We start from the raw sequence: 20,097 nt of genomic DNA on the forward strand, positions 1-20,097 counted from the left end.
CTACTGGTGAGCCTGCAGCACTGATCATGCCATCCACTTAAGTAGCACTCTAAAACATGTCCCAAGTCTGCCACCGCAGCCTGATGCAGTTTTCAACTACCATTTTGAGTTGGCATTTAAACCCCCTTATCAAGTCTTAAACTCCCCTTTAATTACATTTAAGGCATCCTTAAGGCAGGCCTTAGGATTTTGGGCAGGGTACTGTGTTATTAAAATGTTGGACATGTACTTTTAGCTTTTACATGTCCTATTAGTGAAAATGTCCTAAATTCAGTTTTTCACTACTGTGAGCCCTGCCCCTCCCATAGGATTACATTGACAATTCATTATTCCATATACTATTCTAGAACTTCCAATTGAGAGCTGGTAGCTCTTTCAAGTTTGTTGACTTTGGGATTGTTTTGAAGAGCCCTTTTTTAATGTTAAAGTCGGATACATAATCAAAATTTAAAAAATGACACTTTTAGAAAGTTTCCATTTTTCTGCCCTTCACCATTTTCCACCTGTAGGCTGCCTTTGATAAGATGACTAAGTGTAAATGACAGTTAGATCTCATGAACTGTTTCCAGAAAGTCACAAAGTAGAGTGATTAGGTGTACCTCAATGGCCATCTGCTGGCTTTATGGGGGGCTAACGGCGGCCTTCAACTTCCTAGACCTGTCTGTAGCCTTCAACACCCTCTCTCACCACACACACACACACTGCTATACTCCAGAATGACGGCATTCAGGGAACTGCCCTTGACTTGATCTGCTCACTCTTTACCGGCTGAACCCTAAGAACGAGACTCCAGTTACCCCTCTCCAAACCCACAGAGATCTGCTGCAGTGTACCCCAAGGATCATCGCTCAGCCCCATGCTCTTGAAATGAAATGAAAAAGAAACTTGCTAAAGCGCACTGCGGCCAAGCGGCTTCCTGGTGCTGAGAACTGGGCCTGACTCTACAAAGAATCCAGAGGGACTAACAAGGGAATGCCTGGGAAAACAGAAACGTTTTCAGGGCTTTACGGAAGAAAGTATAGATGGGAATAGAATGGATAGAGAGAGGAAGACTATTCCAGAGCTGGGGAGCAAAAACCGAAAAGCGGGTGCCCGCTGTTCTGGATTCACGGAAGCGGGGAACTTGGAGAAGAGAGAGAGAAGAGGAGCGGAGGGTGCGGGTCGGAGTGTATGGAGTGATCAAGGAAATAATGAAGAGGGGAGCTGAATGGGTGTAGGCCCGAAAGGCCAGGCAAGCCAATTTAAAGAAGGATCTGAAATGCACAGGGAGCCAATGGAGGGACTTGAGTGCGGGCGTGATGTGGGAAAATTTGGGGAGACGAAGAATAAGGCGGGCTGCCTGATTTTGGATGGCCTGTAGACGTCGGGTTTCGTAAGCAGGTATGCCCACGTAGAGGCCGTTCCCATAGTCAAGGCGGGAGGTGATGAGGGCCATGACTATGGATTTAAGGGCATCTGTGGAGAAATACCGGGAGATTTTCCGGATGAGGCGAAGAGATAAGAAGCAGGAGGATACGACGGAGCTGACTTGGGCATGCATGGTAAGGTCATGACTGACCTTGATGCCCAAGGTTCGGACGGAGGAGACCGGTGAGGGAGGGGGACCAAAGGAAGGGGGCCAATGAGTCGGGGACCAAGAATTGGAGGGGCCGCCCGTGAGGACAAGCTCCGTCTTATCCGGATTGAGCTTTAGATGGTTAGTGCTCATCCATTCAGAAATGAAAACTAAGGTGGAACTAAGAAAAAGAGGGGAATCCAGAGAAGTAGAAAGGTCAAAGACGAGCTGGAGGTCATCCACGTAGTTATACACGGAGACCCCCCGCTCGCGGAGGGAAAGAATAAGAGGATAGATGTAGAGATTAAAGAGGAGAGGGGAGAGAGAAGAACCTTGGGGCACCCCGCACATGACTGAGCGGGGAGGAGCGGAAAAGCCCGAAAGATGGACCGCTTGGGACCTGCCTTGGAGGAAGGATGCTAGCCAAGAGTGTGCTGCGCCCCTGATGCCCGCTGCGCTGACACGGTCGAGAAGGATGGCATGGTCGACCGTGTCAAACGCAGCGGACAGGTCGAGGAGCACCAGAGCTTGGGGAAGATTGATGTCAGCTTTCCCCTTAAGTCCCTCTTCAACATCTCCATGGACCCCTCGCCTTCATTGTCGGAAAGCATGGAATCAGCATAGTATCATTCACCGATGACACGCAACTCATCCTCTCCCTCACCAAGGAAACCAACACAACCAGACGCAGGTTCCAGAAAGGAATGCTGTTAATTTCTTTGCCAAATCTTGTTTGCGCCGCATTAGTTTATTTTTAAAAAGCTGTGTCCATACCTGCTACTGCTCTCTCTTACGACACGCACTCAGACGAGTTAGGTACTGAGTGGTGGGGTGTCAATTGCGAGCAAAAAAACGGCGGCCATCTTGGGGGTAGACCCAGTTCCAGCGCTCTAGCGCTCGAGGACCTAGTACAAAAATAGATGGCTACACATCCGCGCAGCGGACGCGATCAGCGGACGCGCTATAGTCGTGCCGACGTCAAGCCTAAGTCCTGCCCGTCTGCGCCCGTCCGCGCCAAGGACGGGCTCAGGGCCAAATACTATACTCCAGTTCTCATTTGGTCACGAGAGAAATTATTATCTCTAAATGAAGCTTATAAACACTGTCAGCATACCATTAGTGTGGACACCTGGCAAGGCCCGATTAGCTGTCAGAAGTGTAGGTTAACACTTTCACCCTATTGCAAACCCAAATGGAATGAAAAATCTGTATCCATAAAGGGGGGACTGATAAATGCACGTTCTATGTGTAAAAATGCTCTTCACATCCATGACCTTATTACTGAAAATGAGCTAGATTGTCTATTCATCACAGAAACATGCCTACGTGAATGGTCGAACCCTGACATAGCTCATGCCCTACCCCCTGGCTATTTAATCCAGAGGCAGGATAGACCAGTTCACCGAGGTGGTGGACTGGCGATTATACATAGAGATACCCTTAAATGTACAACAACAGAGCTTTCTGATATTACAGGAGCCGAGAGTCTAAGTTTTTGTATTAAAATAGGCGACTCCTTTTCTTTTGCTGGCGCATTACTGTATCGCCCTCCAGGACATGCTAAACAATTCCTAGAAACTATAGGAGAGGTACTTAGCGGCCAGACCCTCAGGTTCGCTAATTTCACCATATTAGGAGATTTAAACCTTCATATGGAGGATCTCAACGATAAACATGCCTCCAGTTTTAAAGAAATCATGCAGGTTCTGGGACTGATGATGCATATCTCGGAACCTACTCACCTGGCAGGCCATATACTTGACTAAATCAGCATTAATATAGAGGCGATGAATGTCAAATCTCCGGTTCAACAAACATGGACGGACCACAAATTCATTGAATTTAGTTTTAGCTCTCAGGAAACTGAGAAATAGAAAATGATAAATACCTAAAGGATAAACCTGTACCCTGCTGGGGTAAAATCATTGAACACCCCGACCTTTACAATCGGGCAAAGGATAGCAAACCTATTCTCTCAGGAAATATCCACACTGATAATCAGAAATTTAAGGATTGGATGACTGAAATAGGAAACAAGATTACAACCACAGGGACAAGATCTAAATCTAATCTCTGCCCAATGCTGGTCAACGTTAAAGTCCTGGAGCGAAAGTGGCGTCGCCACTATGAGCATGACGAAAAAAGAGCATATAAGACGGGGCGGAGACAATATCACGCAGCGATCAAAAATGCCAAAGCCAAGTTTTATACGGCACTAATTGAAGCGACAGGTAACAAACAAAAAGAAATGTTTAAAATTGTGAATAGTTTTAGAAACCCCAAGGCACTGACACAAGAGATTCCACCTTCACAGAACTTATGTGATAAGATAGCTGACTATTTTACCCAGAAAATAGATACTATCACGAAAGACTTTCCATCGTTTAAATCAGAGGATTCAGAGGCCAAGCCAACTTTAGGCACTCATAATCCCTGCTGGGAAACCTTTGACCCCCATGAGTCTGGAAGACACACATAAGGCGATAGCCGCAACAAGATCAGGATCTCCTTTTGATTCCTGTCCCCCAACGTTGCTGAAAACAAAAGTAGGAGTAGTCAACCCTGAAATAAATTCCATTGTTAATGCCTCCCTCGCATCTGGAGAGATCCCCTCACGATGGAAAGTGGCAGCAGTCAGACCCTTGCAAAAGAAAGCTGTCAAGGATCCGGCTACTCTTACAAATCTACGCCCAATCTCGCTTCTTCCAATTCTATGCAAACTGACCGAATCCTGTGAATAAACAAATGATGACCTTTTTGGAGGAGAATGAAATCCTCCATCCGTGCCAAGCTGGTTTTAGGGCACACCACTCCACCGAATCAGCACTACTATTCACTACTGAAACCATTCGAGCTGCACTGGATCAGGGCAAGAAGGCTATCCTGATCCTATTATATCTTTCTGCAGCATTTGATACGGTGTCCCATGCTATCCTTTTACATCGCCTAGCTAATGCGGGCATAGCAGGCACCGTTCTCGAATGGTTCAGAAGTTTTTTGGCACATAGGGGTCAGGTCACCATGCTGGGCCAATTCCGCTCTGAAGAGAAAATGCTGACAACAGTTTGAGCCCCACTTTGTTTAATCTCTATATGGTTCCCCTGATCAAACTAATCTCTTTGTTTGGCATTGGCTCGATTACATATGCTGATGACACTCAGTTGGTATTGACTATGGATAAAAATGCCTCGAATGCTGAAGCTACTCTGAAAGAATGTCTTTCGGCAGTATTTTCATGGATGACCAGCAACCATTTGAAATGTAATTCTGCCAAAACAGAAATTGTGCCTTTTGGTCCTAATAACTGCTTTTCCCCCCAGTTATGGTGGCCTAAGGAGGCAGAGGCCCCACCCAATACCATCAATGCAGTTAGACATCTGGGGGTCAAATTCGACAACACCCTGTCTTTTAACCAACAAACGAGAGAAGTGACCGGAAACTGCTTCAACATCATTAGAGGTCTGAGAAAATTCTTCAAGCTACTCCCTCTGAGTGCAAGACGGACGGTCGCAGTAGCACTGATAACATCAAGATTGGACTACTGCAACAGCCTGTATGCAGGGCTAAATAGATCTGCCCTGCACAGACTTCAGATGGTCCAGCATGCTGCGGCCAGGCTAGTCTTAGGTTGGGCAAGAACATCCTCAGCCTCTGCCGCTCTAGATGTGCTGCACTGGCTCCCGATACAAAAACGTATTCTGTTCAAGGTTTTGACCATTTCTTTTAAGGCCTTCCATCATCAAGGCCCAGTCTACCTACGGAAATATTTCAAACAATATCACCCGACACGTGAACTCAGATCATCCACAGCAAATTTGCTTATTGTCCCCAAGTTCAGGCTTACGACCAAGGGAGGCAAATCCCTACCTGTGATTGGCGCAAAAGCATGGAACAAACTACCTCATGATCTCCGTGCAGCCAACACAGAATCAAGTTTTAGGAAACAGCTAAAAACATGGATCTACTCACTGCCAGACTCAGTATGTAAAACCCTAATATGATCCTCTTCCATCTCTCGGACAGTCTAGTTATGATCTTCTGCTTGACTTAGGGAGTCATAGCGCCAAGATGCTCCTCGGAGTGGTAGCGTGCTTTATAAATACCAAATCACATCACAATGAAAGACATTGCTTCCTGGATGAGCAGCAGTAGCCTGCAACTCCATGCTGAGAAAACAGATGTGCTCGTCCTCAGATCCACCCTATTTGCATGAGAGAATTCCTGGTGGACCAACATACCAAGGAAACCCTCCACACCCACGGACCACTCCCCCAACTGTAGTGTAGTTCCTATATTCCCAATAGGCTCTGCGCATTGGAATAATATATCCTATAGATTAGATGTAGGACTGAGGTTGACTAGGTCTCTATCGAATTTACTAAACTTAATAGTGAGTGCCAGCTAGCTCAAAGGTCACTAGAAACTTTCTCGAATTCACAAGAAGGGATTAGTTTCTGACAACCGCATAAGCAGGACAACTTTGTTTTTCAAGAATAAGAAATATATCTCTAGAGTCGCGGAAACAATAAATAAGTATTTTACTCAGTCAATAGTGCATACTTCGTTTCAACAGAGTTTGCAGAGGAATAGAGAAACTGGTGTTTTCAATAAAAAGGTTTATTTAACAGTCTTCTTTCTCATGCAAGAGAAGTGAACTGCTACAATCGTTAAGCAGACTGCAAAGTATAATGAGTACAGCGAGAATAATATTATCAAATAATACTGTAAAAGCAGTGTATAGTTTCTAAGCCATATAAAAATACATACATAAATAACATTGTCTAAAATACTCAACTAGTGCTTCTAAATACACCTACCCCAATGTACCTAACCTAAGTCTAGTTCGTGGGAAGAAGTAAGTATTGTGTAGCATAGGTTTTAGTTGTTTTTGCCAAGAATCTACCAAAGGTTTCTCTAGTTTCTAATCAACTCCATACCTTGGTTTAGAATGAAGGAGATCTGGTATCTCTGTCTCAGGACTCGATTTCCCAACACCCCGCAAGGGGAGCTTGGAAACACTGGAGGTGGATTCTCGGCGAGAGGGAGGCAGCCTCTTGATCAGTGCATCAGCTGGAGGGTCAGCTTCCTTGTGCACTTGCTGTAGCGAGCTGCGTCGGGCAAGTAGATAGTCGAACTGCTCCGAACCATCGTAGATTGCCATAGCAAGTGAAGGTATATTTATACCTTGAAGGTGTTTAGGAATGCCATAGATTGACGTAAAGTAGGGCATAATACCATCAGGAAAGAACCTTAGGGAATAGTTGTTCTTTGTAAAATACATGAGTTCTTGGACAAATCAATATTCAAGCAATGGGAAGTTCCCTAACTGCTTAAGCCGATTTTCCAAGAAATCGTTGTGACGTTTGGTATGGATGGAAGTAGCCATGCCTGTATTTGGTCTGCATGGGCTATGCCTAAATAAAGGATTGATTTCTATGCCTATATAAGGGCAATGTGAATTGTACACATATAGGGGATGAATCGGGAAAATTCACTCGGAGCTCTAAATGGCACACAACACAACCTCAGCTTCATACTCGACTCCTCCCTCACCATGACCCAACAGATCAATGCCATCTCCTCCAGGTGCTTCAACACCCTCCACATCCTCCAAAACACCTTACATTGAACCCCCTGAATCCAGAAAGGCCATCACCATGAACTCATGACCAGCAGACTGGACTACAGAAATGTCTTCTATGCCAGGATCAACAAATCCCTACTCCACAGACTCCAGACCCTCCAGAACACTGCTGCCAGACTCGTCCTTGGCATCCCATGACAATACCACGTCACCTTGCATCTACGAGACCTCTATTGACTCCCCATCAAAAAAAGAGGGACCTTCATCCTGCTCACTCACACCTACAAATCCCTCCACAACACTGGACCTCAATACCTAAACTAAAGAGTTTTCTTCTATGTACCCCAAAGAAGCCTCCGCTCTGCCAACCTCCCCCTGGCCGAAATCTAACCCATCTGCAGAGCCAGATTGGGAGGAATAGCCTTCTCCTAGATAGTGGCCTAGACCTGGAACAAACTCCCCCGCAGTGTCAGACAATCTAAAAATCTGCAAGCATTCAGGAAAAACCTCAAGTCATGGCTCTTTGGATGATATGGAGCTGCACAAACTACTCCCCTTATCCCCCAGCACCTGGATACCTTCACGGGTGAGTAGCACACTTCACAAATACCTAATTGGTTGATTGAAGCTGAGCACAGCACTACCTAAAATTCCTAGCCTGTACTCTGCCTTCAAACAAAGGGCCTAACAACTCTGCATTTCACTGCAGCCAGCTTGGAGCCAGGACAGGGAGTCAGGAAATTTCATCCATGTTAAAGCCACTATCTAGAAGCTTGTCTCCTCTACCAGAACCAGGGCACCAGGGTATACATGTAGGGCCTCAGATGCCAACTCTTCAGTATTCTTCTTGACCTGTGGTAGTCTGCCAGAAAGAAGGACTTCTGTGCTGATGGAAGGACTGACACTAAGCTGGACTGTTGCTCTATAAGACAGCTGACTTGTTGGATTGCTTCCCTGTTTGTTCTGGTGTTCTTCTTCCTTCTGCCTGGGTACAAGGACTTGGGGCCATATGTAGGTAATTTGTGTTTTGCGATTTTCAAATTTGGATTTTTTGGGAATCGCAATTAGAGAATCGCAAAACGCAATGTAGGTAGGATTAGCAAAATATTTTGCGAATCCCACGTATTCCTTATTTGTGAATCGCAATTTGAGGTTCGCAAATAAGGAATACCTCCTCATTCATTCCTATGGGCTAGAATGCCAAAAAGTGCATTTTTTCAAAGAAATCGGAAAATACCACCACCCTGAGGTTGATGGTATTTTGCGATTCCTTAAGCTAAAATGCGCACAACTTGGGTGCTTCCTTCATTGCATTTAAGGAATCGCCATTTGCGATTCCTTAAATGCAATAGCAAAATAAGGAATCGCAAATTTTGTGATTCGATATTTTGCAATTGGGTTTTTGTGTGCTACATAGCACACTGCCCTAATTGCAATCACAAATGCTGGAACTCTGCGAATTTCAGCATTTGCAAGCGCAATTAGGCTTCCTACATATGGCCCCTGATCTTCATCTGTCCAAGGAACTCCAGAGTGACTCATGAGGGCTATTTTGCTGGCCTCCTGTTCTGGTCCAAAAATACACAAAAGGCTTCTTCCATCTTTAACCCGCATTTGTGCCAAGCCTAAGTGAGTCCGGACTCCTGGACCCTTGGAAGTGGTGCTAAAGGTGCCCTGATAGCCAAAATCCAAAGTGGGGACATTTTTGCTCAAAACAGCTCTGAGAATTGAAAACCAGGATGATAACGGGACCATTCTTTTCACCTAACCTCCAGATGTGCATTGACAGTAAGTTGGCTTCGCTGTTATGTTATGTTATGTTAACAGTATTTTGTAAAGCGCACGGACACCCAAGGGCTTCATGGCGCTGACTAACAGAGCATCCTGATGAGTGAGGGAGAGTGCCTAAGCCGATGAGAAAAGCCAGGTCTTAAGCTGTTTCCGAAATGTCAGGAGGTCTGTGCAGGAACGCATCCCCAGAGGGAGGGAATTCCACAGTCCGGAAGCTAGAATAGCGAACCTGCGACCGCCCTGGCGTTGCAGTTTGAATGTTGGCGGTACCAGAAGATGCAGATTGGCAGACCTGAGGTTGCGGGAGGGGATATACCTTGACAGGAGGGTGTTAATGAATTGGGGACTGCGGACATGGAGGGATTTAAAAACCATACAGGCTGCTTTGAATTTTACTCGCAGGGCGAGAGGGAGCCAGTGGAGTTGTTTTAGCAGAGGCCTAGCTGACTGCCAGCGAGGCTGCCGATAGATCAGTCTGGCAGCCTGATTCTGGGCTAGTTGGAGACGTTTACTCAGATAAAGAGGGAGGCCCAGATAGATGGCATTGGCATAGTCCAGGTGGGACAGAACAAGTGCTATCACCACCTGGATCAAGGCCGACTGAGTCAACATCCGGCTGATTTTCCTTATTCTGCGGAGTTAGTAAAAGCAAGAAGATGCCACAGAGCTCACCTGAGCCTTTAATGACAGTTCATTGTCGATGATTACTCCCAGGCTCTTAACCGATGCGGAGGGCGTAGGTGGAAGATCTAATTCAGGGGGCCAGTAATGTGTGCCTCAGAAAATTTGGCTTTTACCATTAAGGATGATTTCTGTGTTGCCCGGATTCAATTTTAAATGATTCGAGTCCATCCAATGACAGATATGTAGCATGGTCTATTGAAATTCCCTAACAGAGTCAGGGGAGCTATCCACAGTGAAGGTGAGCTGTAGATCATCCGCATAGTTGAATGTAACAGCCTTAAATTTCCTCAAGGATTGAATCAAAGGGACTAAATGAAGATTAAACAAAAGAGGGGACAGGGAGGAGCCCTGGGGGACCCCGCAGGTAATCGGGAGTTTAGGGGCGATGAAAGGGGCCAGTCGGACTGCTTGAGTGGCTCGCTAAGAAAATAACTAATCCAACTGTACGCTGAACCCCGGATTCCAGCTTGTGCGACACGTTCGAGCAGGATGGCATGGTCGACCGTGTCAAACGCTGGCGACAAGTCTAAAAGGACCAGGGCCTGAGGTATTTCTTTATCTGCGTTAGCAGAAAGGGAATCCATGACGGCCGTTATGACAGTCTCAGTGGAATGAGCGGGCCGGAACTCAGCCTGATGGGAGTCCAGATGGTTGGATTGTCCAATAAAGTTAGAGAGGTTACTAGTAACGTGAGCTTCAAGTATTTTGGCCAGGTAAGGGAGAAGAGAGATTGGCCTGTAAATAAAGAGGATTGTGGGGTCTGCACCTGTTTTTCTTAGAAGGGGTACAACCACTGCCTCTTTGAAGGCTGTAGGGACCACTCCCTGTGAAAGAGAGGCATTGAGAAGGGCCAAGAAGGGAGCAGGAATGGCCGAAAGGATTTCTTTTTGGAAGTACGGGGGGCAGCAATCCCTAGGGGAACCAGATTTTACCCTTATGGATAATGTACGTAGAGAGTCAGCATTAAGGTGTGGGAAGTGATAAAGGGTGTGGACACTAGGGCTCGGGGGGACAGTATTCGATATGGGCCCGATAGCTGGGATACTGGCCTTTATAGCAGAAATGTTATCCCTTAAGAATAGATTAAGGTAATTGCATAAATCTTGGGTCACCGTAGGTTTTGGGAGAGCACTCTCCATGTTAGATAATTTGTTCACAATGGAGAAGATGTCCTTGGACTTATTTCCAGAGTGGATTATAATGTTGGAGAAGTAGGAAGCCCTGGATTGGGTGATATCTAGTTTGTAAGCAGTGCAGGCAGCCATGTAGATAGTTTTTGCCTGAGGATCATACTTGCTCCTCCATTTACGTTCCTTTTGGCGGGTGTCGATTTTTTTGCCCTCAAGTCCTCAGAGAACCATTTGTGGGAGTCCATATGGCGGCTAATTTTAAATTTCTTCAACGGGGCGTGTGAGTTGCTTGCTGCTAACAGCCAGTGAGAGGTGTTCGCTTCAGCCTGCTCAAGGTCTAGATCATCGGCTGGGATTGTGCTCGCTAGGCTGTCTAAGAAAGCTAGTTCATTAGGAGAGCTCCATTTCCGAATGAAACCCCCTGCCGTAGCAGCAGGTTTACTATCGGTTACAATGGAGATGGTGAATTTTATCAGAACGTGGTCGCTGATTCTCCCTCTACGTTCTTCTCCACAACAACAAATCCATTTCAACTGTCCTTTGCCAAAGGGGTATATAACCTCATGGAACTATTGTTAGCTACATCCCTCTGCCTTGTCCCAGTGGAGATTTTCAACTTCCATTTAGACGACTAAGTCGAACGTAGAAATCTTCACCACAGCTTTGAAACAAGGCTATCCGGCAACATCGCTCCCTCATTGGACACCCCCTGCAACCTTGCCCTGCTGAAATTTAACTTCTAAGGTAATTTTCTCAAGAGGTTTTTCAAGTTCGATGGTAAGGGCTGACCAGGCACAATCACTTCTTGCATTCTAACTGCGCTCTGTCATGGTCAGGCATATTTTTCGGCTTTCACCTGATCTCTCATAACTAGACGTCCACGGTTGGAAGTTTGATCTTTTAGATACTATTTTTTACAACAACAAAAAAATTCACTCCCAAGTTCGAGACATGTGTGCTGGAGGTACACATGTTTTACATACTCCTGCTATCTAGTTCTGGGTCTGGATTTTTGCACGTTGTTTTTATTCAATATAGTCTTTCATAGTCACGAGGTAAGGTGACTCCTCCTTTCAGAGATAGTGTGCATGGTCATCGACTCCATTGTTAGATTGTTTTCTTTCAACATCTGGTTCGGACGTGTATTGCTCCTCTCTGGTTTGGCACCATTGTTCACGTTCCCCTCAGTGAACAATCCACACTACCCTCGACAGTATTGCTATCACACATTTTCCCTTTCGCCACATGTCCGTTCAATCAGAAAATCTCTCATCTTTGGTCTAATATACCGTAGGCTGCCTCGGGACAGAGACGCGTCGATCCATCTCTCTGCTGATGGTTTTGACTCCATTTCAGTTCTGTCCTCTGTGCCACTCGAAGTATCCTCACACCGATCTACACCAGGTCTGTAATTTGTGCTTATCATTGGAGCACAAAGAAGAAGACTGCGAGGCTTGTCGTTTGTTCAGGTTCAAAAAAGACTCTTCGAGATCATTGGGCTGGAGGACGAGAAATGCAGCAACAAAGCACTCTACAGATGCCGGAGCTCTTCAAAGAAGAGTTCGAACAAGAACCGCAGCAGCAGAAGAAGATGAGGCCTTCATGGTTAAAGAATCCAACTCCGACCTTGACATCGAGTTCAAGTCAGAAGATATTCCAGCAGGACAGGGTGTCATGGGTAGCAATGCACCCGTTCCCCAGAAGTTACCCATCACTAAACATAAGGTTTCTGCACCACCTATGCCTATGTGCATTGGTCGACACCGAGACGTCCTTTCTGATGCCCTTCCCTCGGGCACAGCACCGAAACAAATAGTCAATCCTTCCGGCTCGGTATAGTCCCAAAACAAATCGTCTTCAGACACAAAACATTCTACTCCGAAAGACAAATCCGGTTCACAGCCAGAATCCTCCCACCCAAAACACAAATATGCTTAACATATGAAAACTTCAGCTTTGAAATCAAAAACTGCTTCGGAACCGAAACATTCCACTTCCTAGGATGAGTCCAGTTTGGCACCAAAGCATTCTGCACCAAAATTGAGAGATCATATTTTATACCCTCCGGAACCAATCTTTGACTTTATGAAAGACAGATTTGATCCAAAACAGAAGAACATTCATATTAATCCAGATACTGGACACATATAGGCCAAAACTCCTTCCAAGATGAACTTAGCTCACAGGACACTGGAGACAACATTCCCCTAAAAAAAAGAAAAGGACATTGCTACAAATCCTATACAATTGCCATCCCTTCCTCTGCCTCCCCCGACTTCACCTTTACCTGTACTGCCAGCCTTAGATCCACTTCAAATAACACAACAGGGATCTCCTTACACACAGCCTGATTTAGAAGATAGGGATGATGATGATAATGATGACAATGTTCATCTGCCTAGAGACCCATGGAATGATTACAATATTGATCCACCCATGGGTTATGTTCCAGACCTATACCCTACAAAACTCTCACTTCCAGATGATAGCATATCTTTTCCGGAGCAAATTTCCAGGCAGCAGCACATCATTGCGTTACACTGCACAAGTATGCCTGATATGATGATTTTCTATTTGAAACACTCTGGTCTTCATACAGAGTTAGTCAAAGTCTACTTATTTTGAAATTCGTAATGAGACATGCAGAGGACACCTTAAAAGCTCAGTTTGTGCCCAAATCTTAACATCCAGCGTTGATGAACAATATAAAACATCACCCTCTGATTGGTTTTCATTGAATGACAGCTTCCCCCTGATTCCCTGGTAGTTTCCAATGCTTGTAAAGGAGCAAACTCAGACATCTGGCGATGCTCCTCCCCAGATAAAGAATCAAAGCTTATTGACTCCTCTGGTAAAAGAGTAGCAGCACCAGCCTCTAATTACTGGTGCATTGCCAACACATGGGGCTTCTTAGCTAGATATCACAGGGCCCATTGGGATGAAATGGATAATCTACTTCAGTACCTCCTATATGAACATAAGTAAAAGGCACGAGAGCTAGTTCATGAAGGAAAGCTCAGCTCTAATTGTTCTAATATATGTGCTCTTGATGCTGATGACACTGCAGCAAGAGAAATCAATACCAGCATTCCCGACGTAGGCATGCCTGGCTTAGAATTACAGGCTTTACACCAGAGGTCCAACAGTTTGAATTTAATTTGAATTTAAAATTTGAATTTGAATTTGAATTTAAAAACACTTATTAAGCGCTCTTTTACCAAGCGGTTTCTTGGCGCTTTTCAGTTGATAACCAGCAGTGGCAGCGAGAGGGGGTTAGGCAGCAAAAGCTTGGGAAAACAGAAAGGTTTTGAGGTTTTTACGGAACTCGGTGTAAGAGGGTGAGGTGCGGAGATGCATCGGGAGAGAGTTCCAAAAAGTTGGGGCAAGAACCGCGAATTTTGCTCCTCCCGCCTTCTTCTTTTTAAAACGGGGAGTGGTCAGGAGTGCCAAGTGGGTGGAACGGAGTTCTCTGGCCGGCAGGTAAGGTTTAATGGCTGAGCATATAAACTCAGGGGCGGTGCCCATCCTGGCCTGAAAGGTGAGGCAGCCGAGTTTGAATAAGGCTCGCTCTCTCACAGGTAGCCAGTGTAATGCCCGCAACAGAGGAGTAGCACGATGGAATTTGGGCAGGCCATGGATCAGGCGAGCAGCCTGATTCTGTACTAGTTGCAGACGGTGGATGGCGTAGGCAGGCGCGCCATTGTAGATTATGTTGCCATAATCGAGGCGCGAGAGCACCATTGCCATCACGATGACTTTTAATGCCGGAAGGGAGAAGAAGCGGGAGATCTTCCTGATTGTCCTGAGGGAAAAGAAACAAGAGGACACAACTGAACTAACATGGGAATGAACCGAAAGTTGTGAATTGAGAAAAATCCCAAGGGTTTTAACTTTGGGGACAGGGAGTGGGGGATCACCGAGTGAGGGGGGCCAATAGGAGGGAGACCAGGGGCTGCAACCACCTCCGGTCAGCACCAACTCAGTCTTGTCCGGATTGAGCTTGAGGTGGTTGCAGTTCATCCAGTCCTGAATGAACAGCATGACTGTTTGAACATTCTGGGCGGATGAAGGGGAAGTTTATCACAAATAATCTGTTTTGACTAAAGGGAATTACTTCAACTCACCGTAATGTTAGCAAATACCTGAAGTAGCATGACCCATTGCCCTACAGAGTATGCTGTAAGGGGTGGAAGATAAACGTGAATGACACAACTAATCAATGGATGAAGAGGGCTGGCTGAAGTATAAGTATATTTTATATACAATTTCATTAAAAACAAGGTCTAGGAAAAACCCAGACCTGAAAAACACACTGGGACACAAAGGTATTACACACTTAAACAACAGAGCAAGTAAGCTACGAAAATAGATCCGTGGGGAGGGCATTTGTTGGTCCTATCTCAAGAAAGTACTTAGAAGGAGATCATTCAAAGGTGAGTTTTCCTATTACAGGAATGAAAGTGAAATGTTTCACATCTGTTGTGAATTCATGATGTCTTTGACTGTCCGACTGGTGTTAAATGCAGGTACTATTTTGTAAGTGAAAACCAAAAGACCATGTGTCTTTCTGAAATACAAAGGGTTGAATTTAGAGTAACAGTTATTTGAAGAATTATTACACCTCAACTGAATGCAAAATCTGTAGTTCTTCATAGAGCAACGAATGTAAATTGCTAGGAAAATTACATTTAGCTTCTTGAATGAATGAATGAAAACCATCTTATATAGCGCAACTTAGCCCAACTGGCTTCAGCTGCTCCACGAAATAATTGGCACATGCTTATTTTCACTCATCGCTACACATCTCACGGTGCACAGATAATGTCAAATTTTTTATGAATATATATTTTCTTATATGTTCTCTCCAAAACAGCCACAAAGACCATAGATCAACCAAACGGGATAGTGACGCTATGTTCACTTCTGAGTATGGCAATATTCTGAAGACAGTGGCTCTGAAGAAGTATATAGATTCTGCGCTTGCAGCACAAAAAAGGTATTGGATCATTATAACAATGAAACATATCGTTTTTAATTAAACAGATATTTAACAAAGGTAACATGTTTATTTTGATTGCATAATACATTTCTGTTCACTGGAAGTCCATGAAATGTATTTATGTATGCATTTTATTTTTATTTAATAGTTCTTGTTTGTCAACAGAACACACAAATTCCTTGAACAGGGGTGGCTCATCCATTTGAGCAGCAGAGTGTCGCCCCAGATGCTCCAAAGCTGAAAAATAAAAACAGCAATAAAGTCTATTTACAGCCGCTTTATTTTTCAGCTACAGGTCCTACGCTAAGTGTCAGGACGGGGCAGGGCCAGCACTGCGGTTGGCAGCAGCAGGGAACTGCGCGCTTTAAAATGCACATGTCTCCGTGGCAGGCCATCTTGAGACGGCTAGCCAGACATATGCATTTTAAAGTTCTCTAGCCTAGCTGTCTTAGACAACTGGGTAGTAGAAAGCGCAGTCTTCTAGTGCCCATAGAGGCTCTGGGAGATTCTGCTCTGTCTAATCCTGGTGCTTCTTTCATGGTGTGAAAGCAGCAAATGTGAAGAAAACATGCCGAAATCACTGTGGTTACTGTGTTTTCGTCCTGCTATTTTTCATTACAGGTGTTAAACTTGTAACTTCTAAGTTATGGTGTGGTAATACATGTAATGTCATATATTGCCAAGCCTTACTACAGGCCATTTGTAATGAGGAACTTAGTGACTGCACAATACCTGGGAATGATCACTAGACTCTGTCATGCAAAGCAAGGGACTTGCTACAGACTTTTTTTTGCTGAGCATGAAGATTGAACGGATTGGTGCCAATAGAGATTCCCTATACAAATTTGAGGGCTTTAGATAATTTTAGGTGGTGATATCATTATAAGAAAACAAGAAGAAAGAAATATTTTCATCAAGTCATCGGCCTTTCACAGTTTTCATCTTTTAGATACACCTATACATAAATATACATACTCTCTTTTGAAAACCCATGTTTGAATTATATGTAATACTGCTTACTCTTAATATTAATGTAATTTCCTCGTTTAAAAAAACGTATAATGTTAAGTGCTTATCACCTTGTTTTGAATATAATTTCCTTCTGAATGTAGAGTCAATCATCTTGTGTGATGAGAAATGCATTCATATTTACAGCCCCACACCAGTACCCTGGCAACTGCTTTTTGGATTTGTTGTAGATGTCAGAGAAAACAGTACACAGACCTAGGTAAAACAGAAATTCTTGTCAAATCTGAAACAAATAAAATCAGTAGCTTTACATTTGTGCTAAATGGAGAGTCAAGCAGGCGCTGGAAGCCATACACTAGCCAAAGAGGAAGGAAAGCATTTAATATATGCAAGCAGTGTGTTCTGAGATGCTGTGTGTTAAACCTGTCAGCCTGAGGGTGGTCTTCCCCCAAGCCTTTTGCCTCACCACCTCCATTATTTGCTGCATTTTTTGTTGTTGGCCTGAGGACACTATGTACTGTACCACTGCAAACCAGTGATAAAATGTTTGTGGTCCTTCCCTAAAATATGCTTACAATGGCTTATACCCCAATTGGCATACTTATTGTACTTGTAAGCCTCTTTTAGATTGGTGTACGATATATGTATGGCCTGTAAACTAATTGCTACTGGTGGGCCTTCAGCACAGATCATGCCATCCACTTAAGTAGCACTCTAAAACATGTCCCAAGTCTGCCACCGCAGCATGATGTAGTTTTCAACTACCATTTTGAGTTGGCATTTAAACCCCCTTAACCATCCTTAAACTCCCCTTTCATTACATATAAGGCATCCATAAGGCTGGTCTCAGGTAGCACTTTGGGCAGGGTGCTGTGTTATTAAAACTACTGTGAGCCCTACCCCTCCCATAGGATTACATTGGCAATTCATTATTCCATATACTATTCTTGAATTTCCAATTGAGAGCTGGTAGCTCTTTCAAGTTTGGTGTCTTTGGGATTGTTTTGAAGAGCCCTTTTTTATTAATGTTAAAGTCGGATACATAATCAAAATTTTTAAAATGACACTTATAGAAAGTTTCCATTTTTCTGCCCTTCACCATTTTTCACCTGTAGCCTGCTTTTCATAACATGACTAATTGTAAATGACAGTTAGATCTCATGAACTTTTTCCAGAAAGTCACAAAGTAGAGGGATTATGTATACCTCAATGGCCATCTGCTGGCAGTATGGGAGCCTAACGGCGGCCTTCAACTTCCTAGACCTGTCTGTAGCCTTCAACACCCTCTCTCACCACACACACACACTGCTATACTCCAGAATGACAGCATTTAGGGAACTGCCCTTGACTTGATCTACTCACTCCTCACCGGCTGAACCCTAAGAATGAGACTCCTGTTACCCCTCTCCAAACCCACGGAGATCTGCTGCAGAGTACCCCAAGGATCATCGCTCAGCTCCATGCTCTTCAACATCTCCATGGACCCCTCGCCGTCATCGTCAGAAAGCATGGAATCAGCATAGTATCATTCGCCGATGACACCCAACTTATCCTCTCCCTCACCAAGGAAACCAACACAAACAGACGCAGGTTCCAGAAAGGAATGAAAGACATTACTTCCTGGATGAGCAGCAGTAGCTTGCAACTCCATGCTGAGAAAACAGATGTGCTCGTCCTCAGATCCACCCTCTCTGCATGAGAGAATTCCCGGTGGACCAACATACCCAGGAAACACTCCACACCCAAGGACCACACCCCCAACTGTATTGTAGTTCCTATATTCCCAATAGGCTCAGCGCATTGGAATAATATATCATATAGATTAGATGTAGGACTGAGGTTGACTAGGTCTCTATCGAATTTACTAAACTTAATAGTGAGTGCCAGCTAGCTCAGAGGTCACTAGAAACTTTCTGAAATTCACAAGAAGGGATTAGTTTCTGACAACCGCATAAACAGGACAACTTTGTTTCCCAAGAATAAGAAATATATCTCTAGAGTCACGAAAACAATAAATAAGTATTTCACTCAGTCAATCGTGCATACTTCGTTTCAACAGAGTTTGCAGAGAAATAGAGAAACAGGCGTTTTAAAAAAAAGGTTTATTGAACAGTCTTCTTTCTCATGCAAGAGAAGTGAACTGCTACAATCGTTAAGCAGACTAAAAAGTATAATGCGTCCAGCGAGAATAGTATTATAAAATAATACTGTAAAAGCAGTGTATGGTTTCTAAGCCATATAAAAATACATACATAAATAACGTTGACTAAAATGCTCAACTGTTGCTTCTAAATACACCTACCCCAATGTACCTAACCTAAGTCTAGTTCGCGGGAAGAAGTAAGTATTGTGTAGCATAGGTTTTAGTTGTTTTTGCCAAGAATCTACTAAAGGTTTCTCTAGGTTCAAATCATCTCCATATCTTGGTTTAGAATGAAGGAGATCTGGTATCTCTGTCTCAGGACTCGATTTCCCAACACCCCGCAAGGGGAGCTTGTAAACACTGGAGCTGGATTCTCGGCAAGAGGGAGGCAGCCTCTTGATCAGTGCATCAGCTGGAGGGTCGGCTTCCTTCGGCACTTGCTTTAGCGTCGTGCAAGTAGATAGTCAAACTGCTCCGAACCACCGTAGTTTGCCATAGCAAGTGAAGGTATATTTATACCTTGAAGGTGTTTAGGAATGCCATAGATTGACGTAAAGTAGTGCATAATAACGTCAGGAAAGAACCTTAGGGAATAGTTGTTCTTTGTAAAATAGATGAGTTCTTGGACAAATCAATATTCAAGCAATGGGAAGTTCCCTAACTGCTTAAGCCGATTTTCCAAGAAATCGTTGTGACGTTTGATATGGATGGAAGTAGCCATGCCTGTATTTGGTCTGCATGGGCTATGCCTAAATAAGGGATTGATTTATATGCCTATATTAGGGCAATGTGAATTGTACACATTTATGGGCATGAATCGGGAAAATTCACTCGAGCTGTAAATGGCACACAACACAACCCCAGCTTCATACTCGACTCTTCCCTCACCATGACCCAACAGATCAATGCCATCTCCTCCAGGTGCTTCAACACCCTCCACATCCTCCAAAACACCTTACATTGAACCCCCTGAATCCAGAAAGGCCATCACCATGAACTCATGACCAGCAGACTGGACTACAGAAATGTCTTCTATGCCAGGATCAACAAATCCCTACTCCACAGACTCCAGACCCTCCAGAACACCGCTGCCAGACTCGGCCTTGGCATCCCATGACAATACCACATCACCTTGCATCTACGAGACCTCTAGTGACTCCCCATCAAAAAAAGAGGGACCTTCATCCTGCTCACTCACACCTACAAATCCCTCCACAACACTGGACCTCAATACCTAAACGA

General features: G+C 44.4%; 1 protein-coding gene across 1 annotated transcript in view; it reads left to right on the forward strand.

The window, feature by feature from the left end:
- LOC144761660 (uncharacterized) overlaps positions 1-20,097 on the forward strand; it is a 348,522-nt gene that overhangs the window by 223,989 nt on the left and 104,436 nt on the right. Inside the window, exon 8 of the mRNA XM_078646947.1 lies at positions 15,618-15,740. Coding sequence (XP_078503073.1) covers positions 15,618-15,740 — 123 coding nt within the window. The remainder of the gene's footprint in view (positions 1-15,617; positions 15,741-20,097) is intronic.

This window comes from Lissotriton helveticus, chromosome 6 (assembly GCF_964261635.1).
Source record: "Lissotriton helveticus chromosome 6, aLisHel1.1, whole genome shotgun sequence".
Lineage (NCBI taxonomy): Eukaryota > Metazoa > Chordata > Amphibia > Caudata > Salamandridae > Lissotriton > Lissotriton helveticus.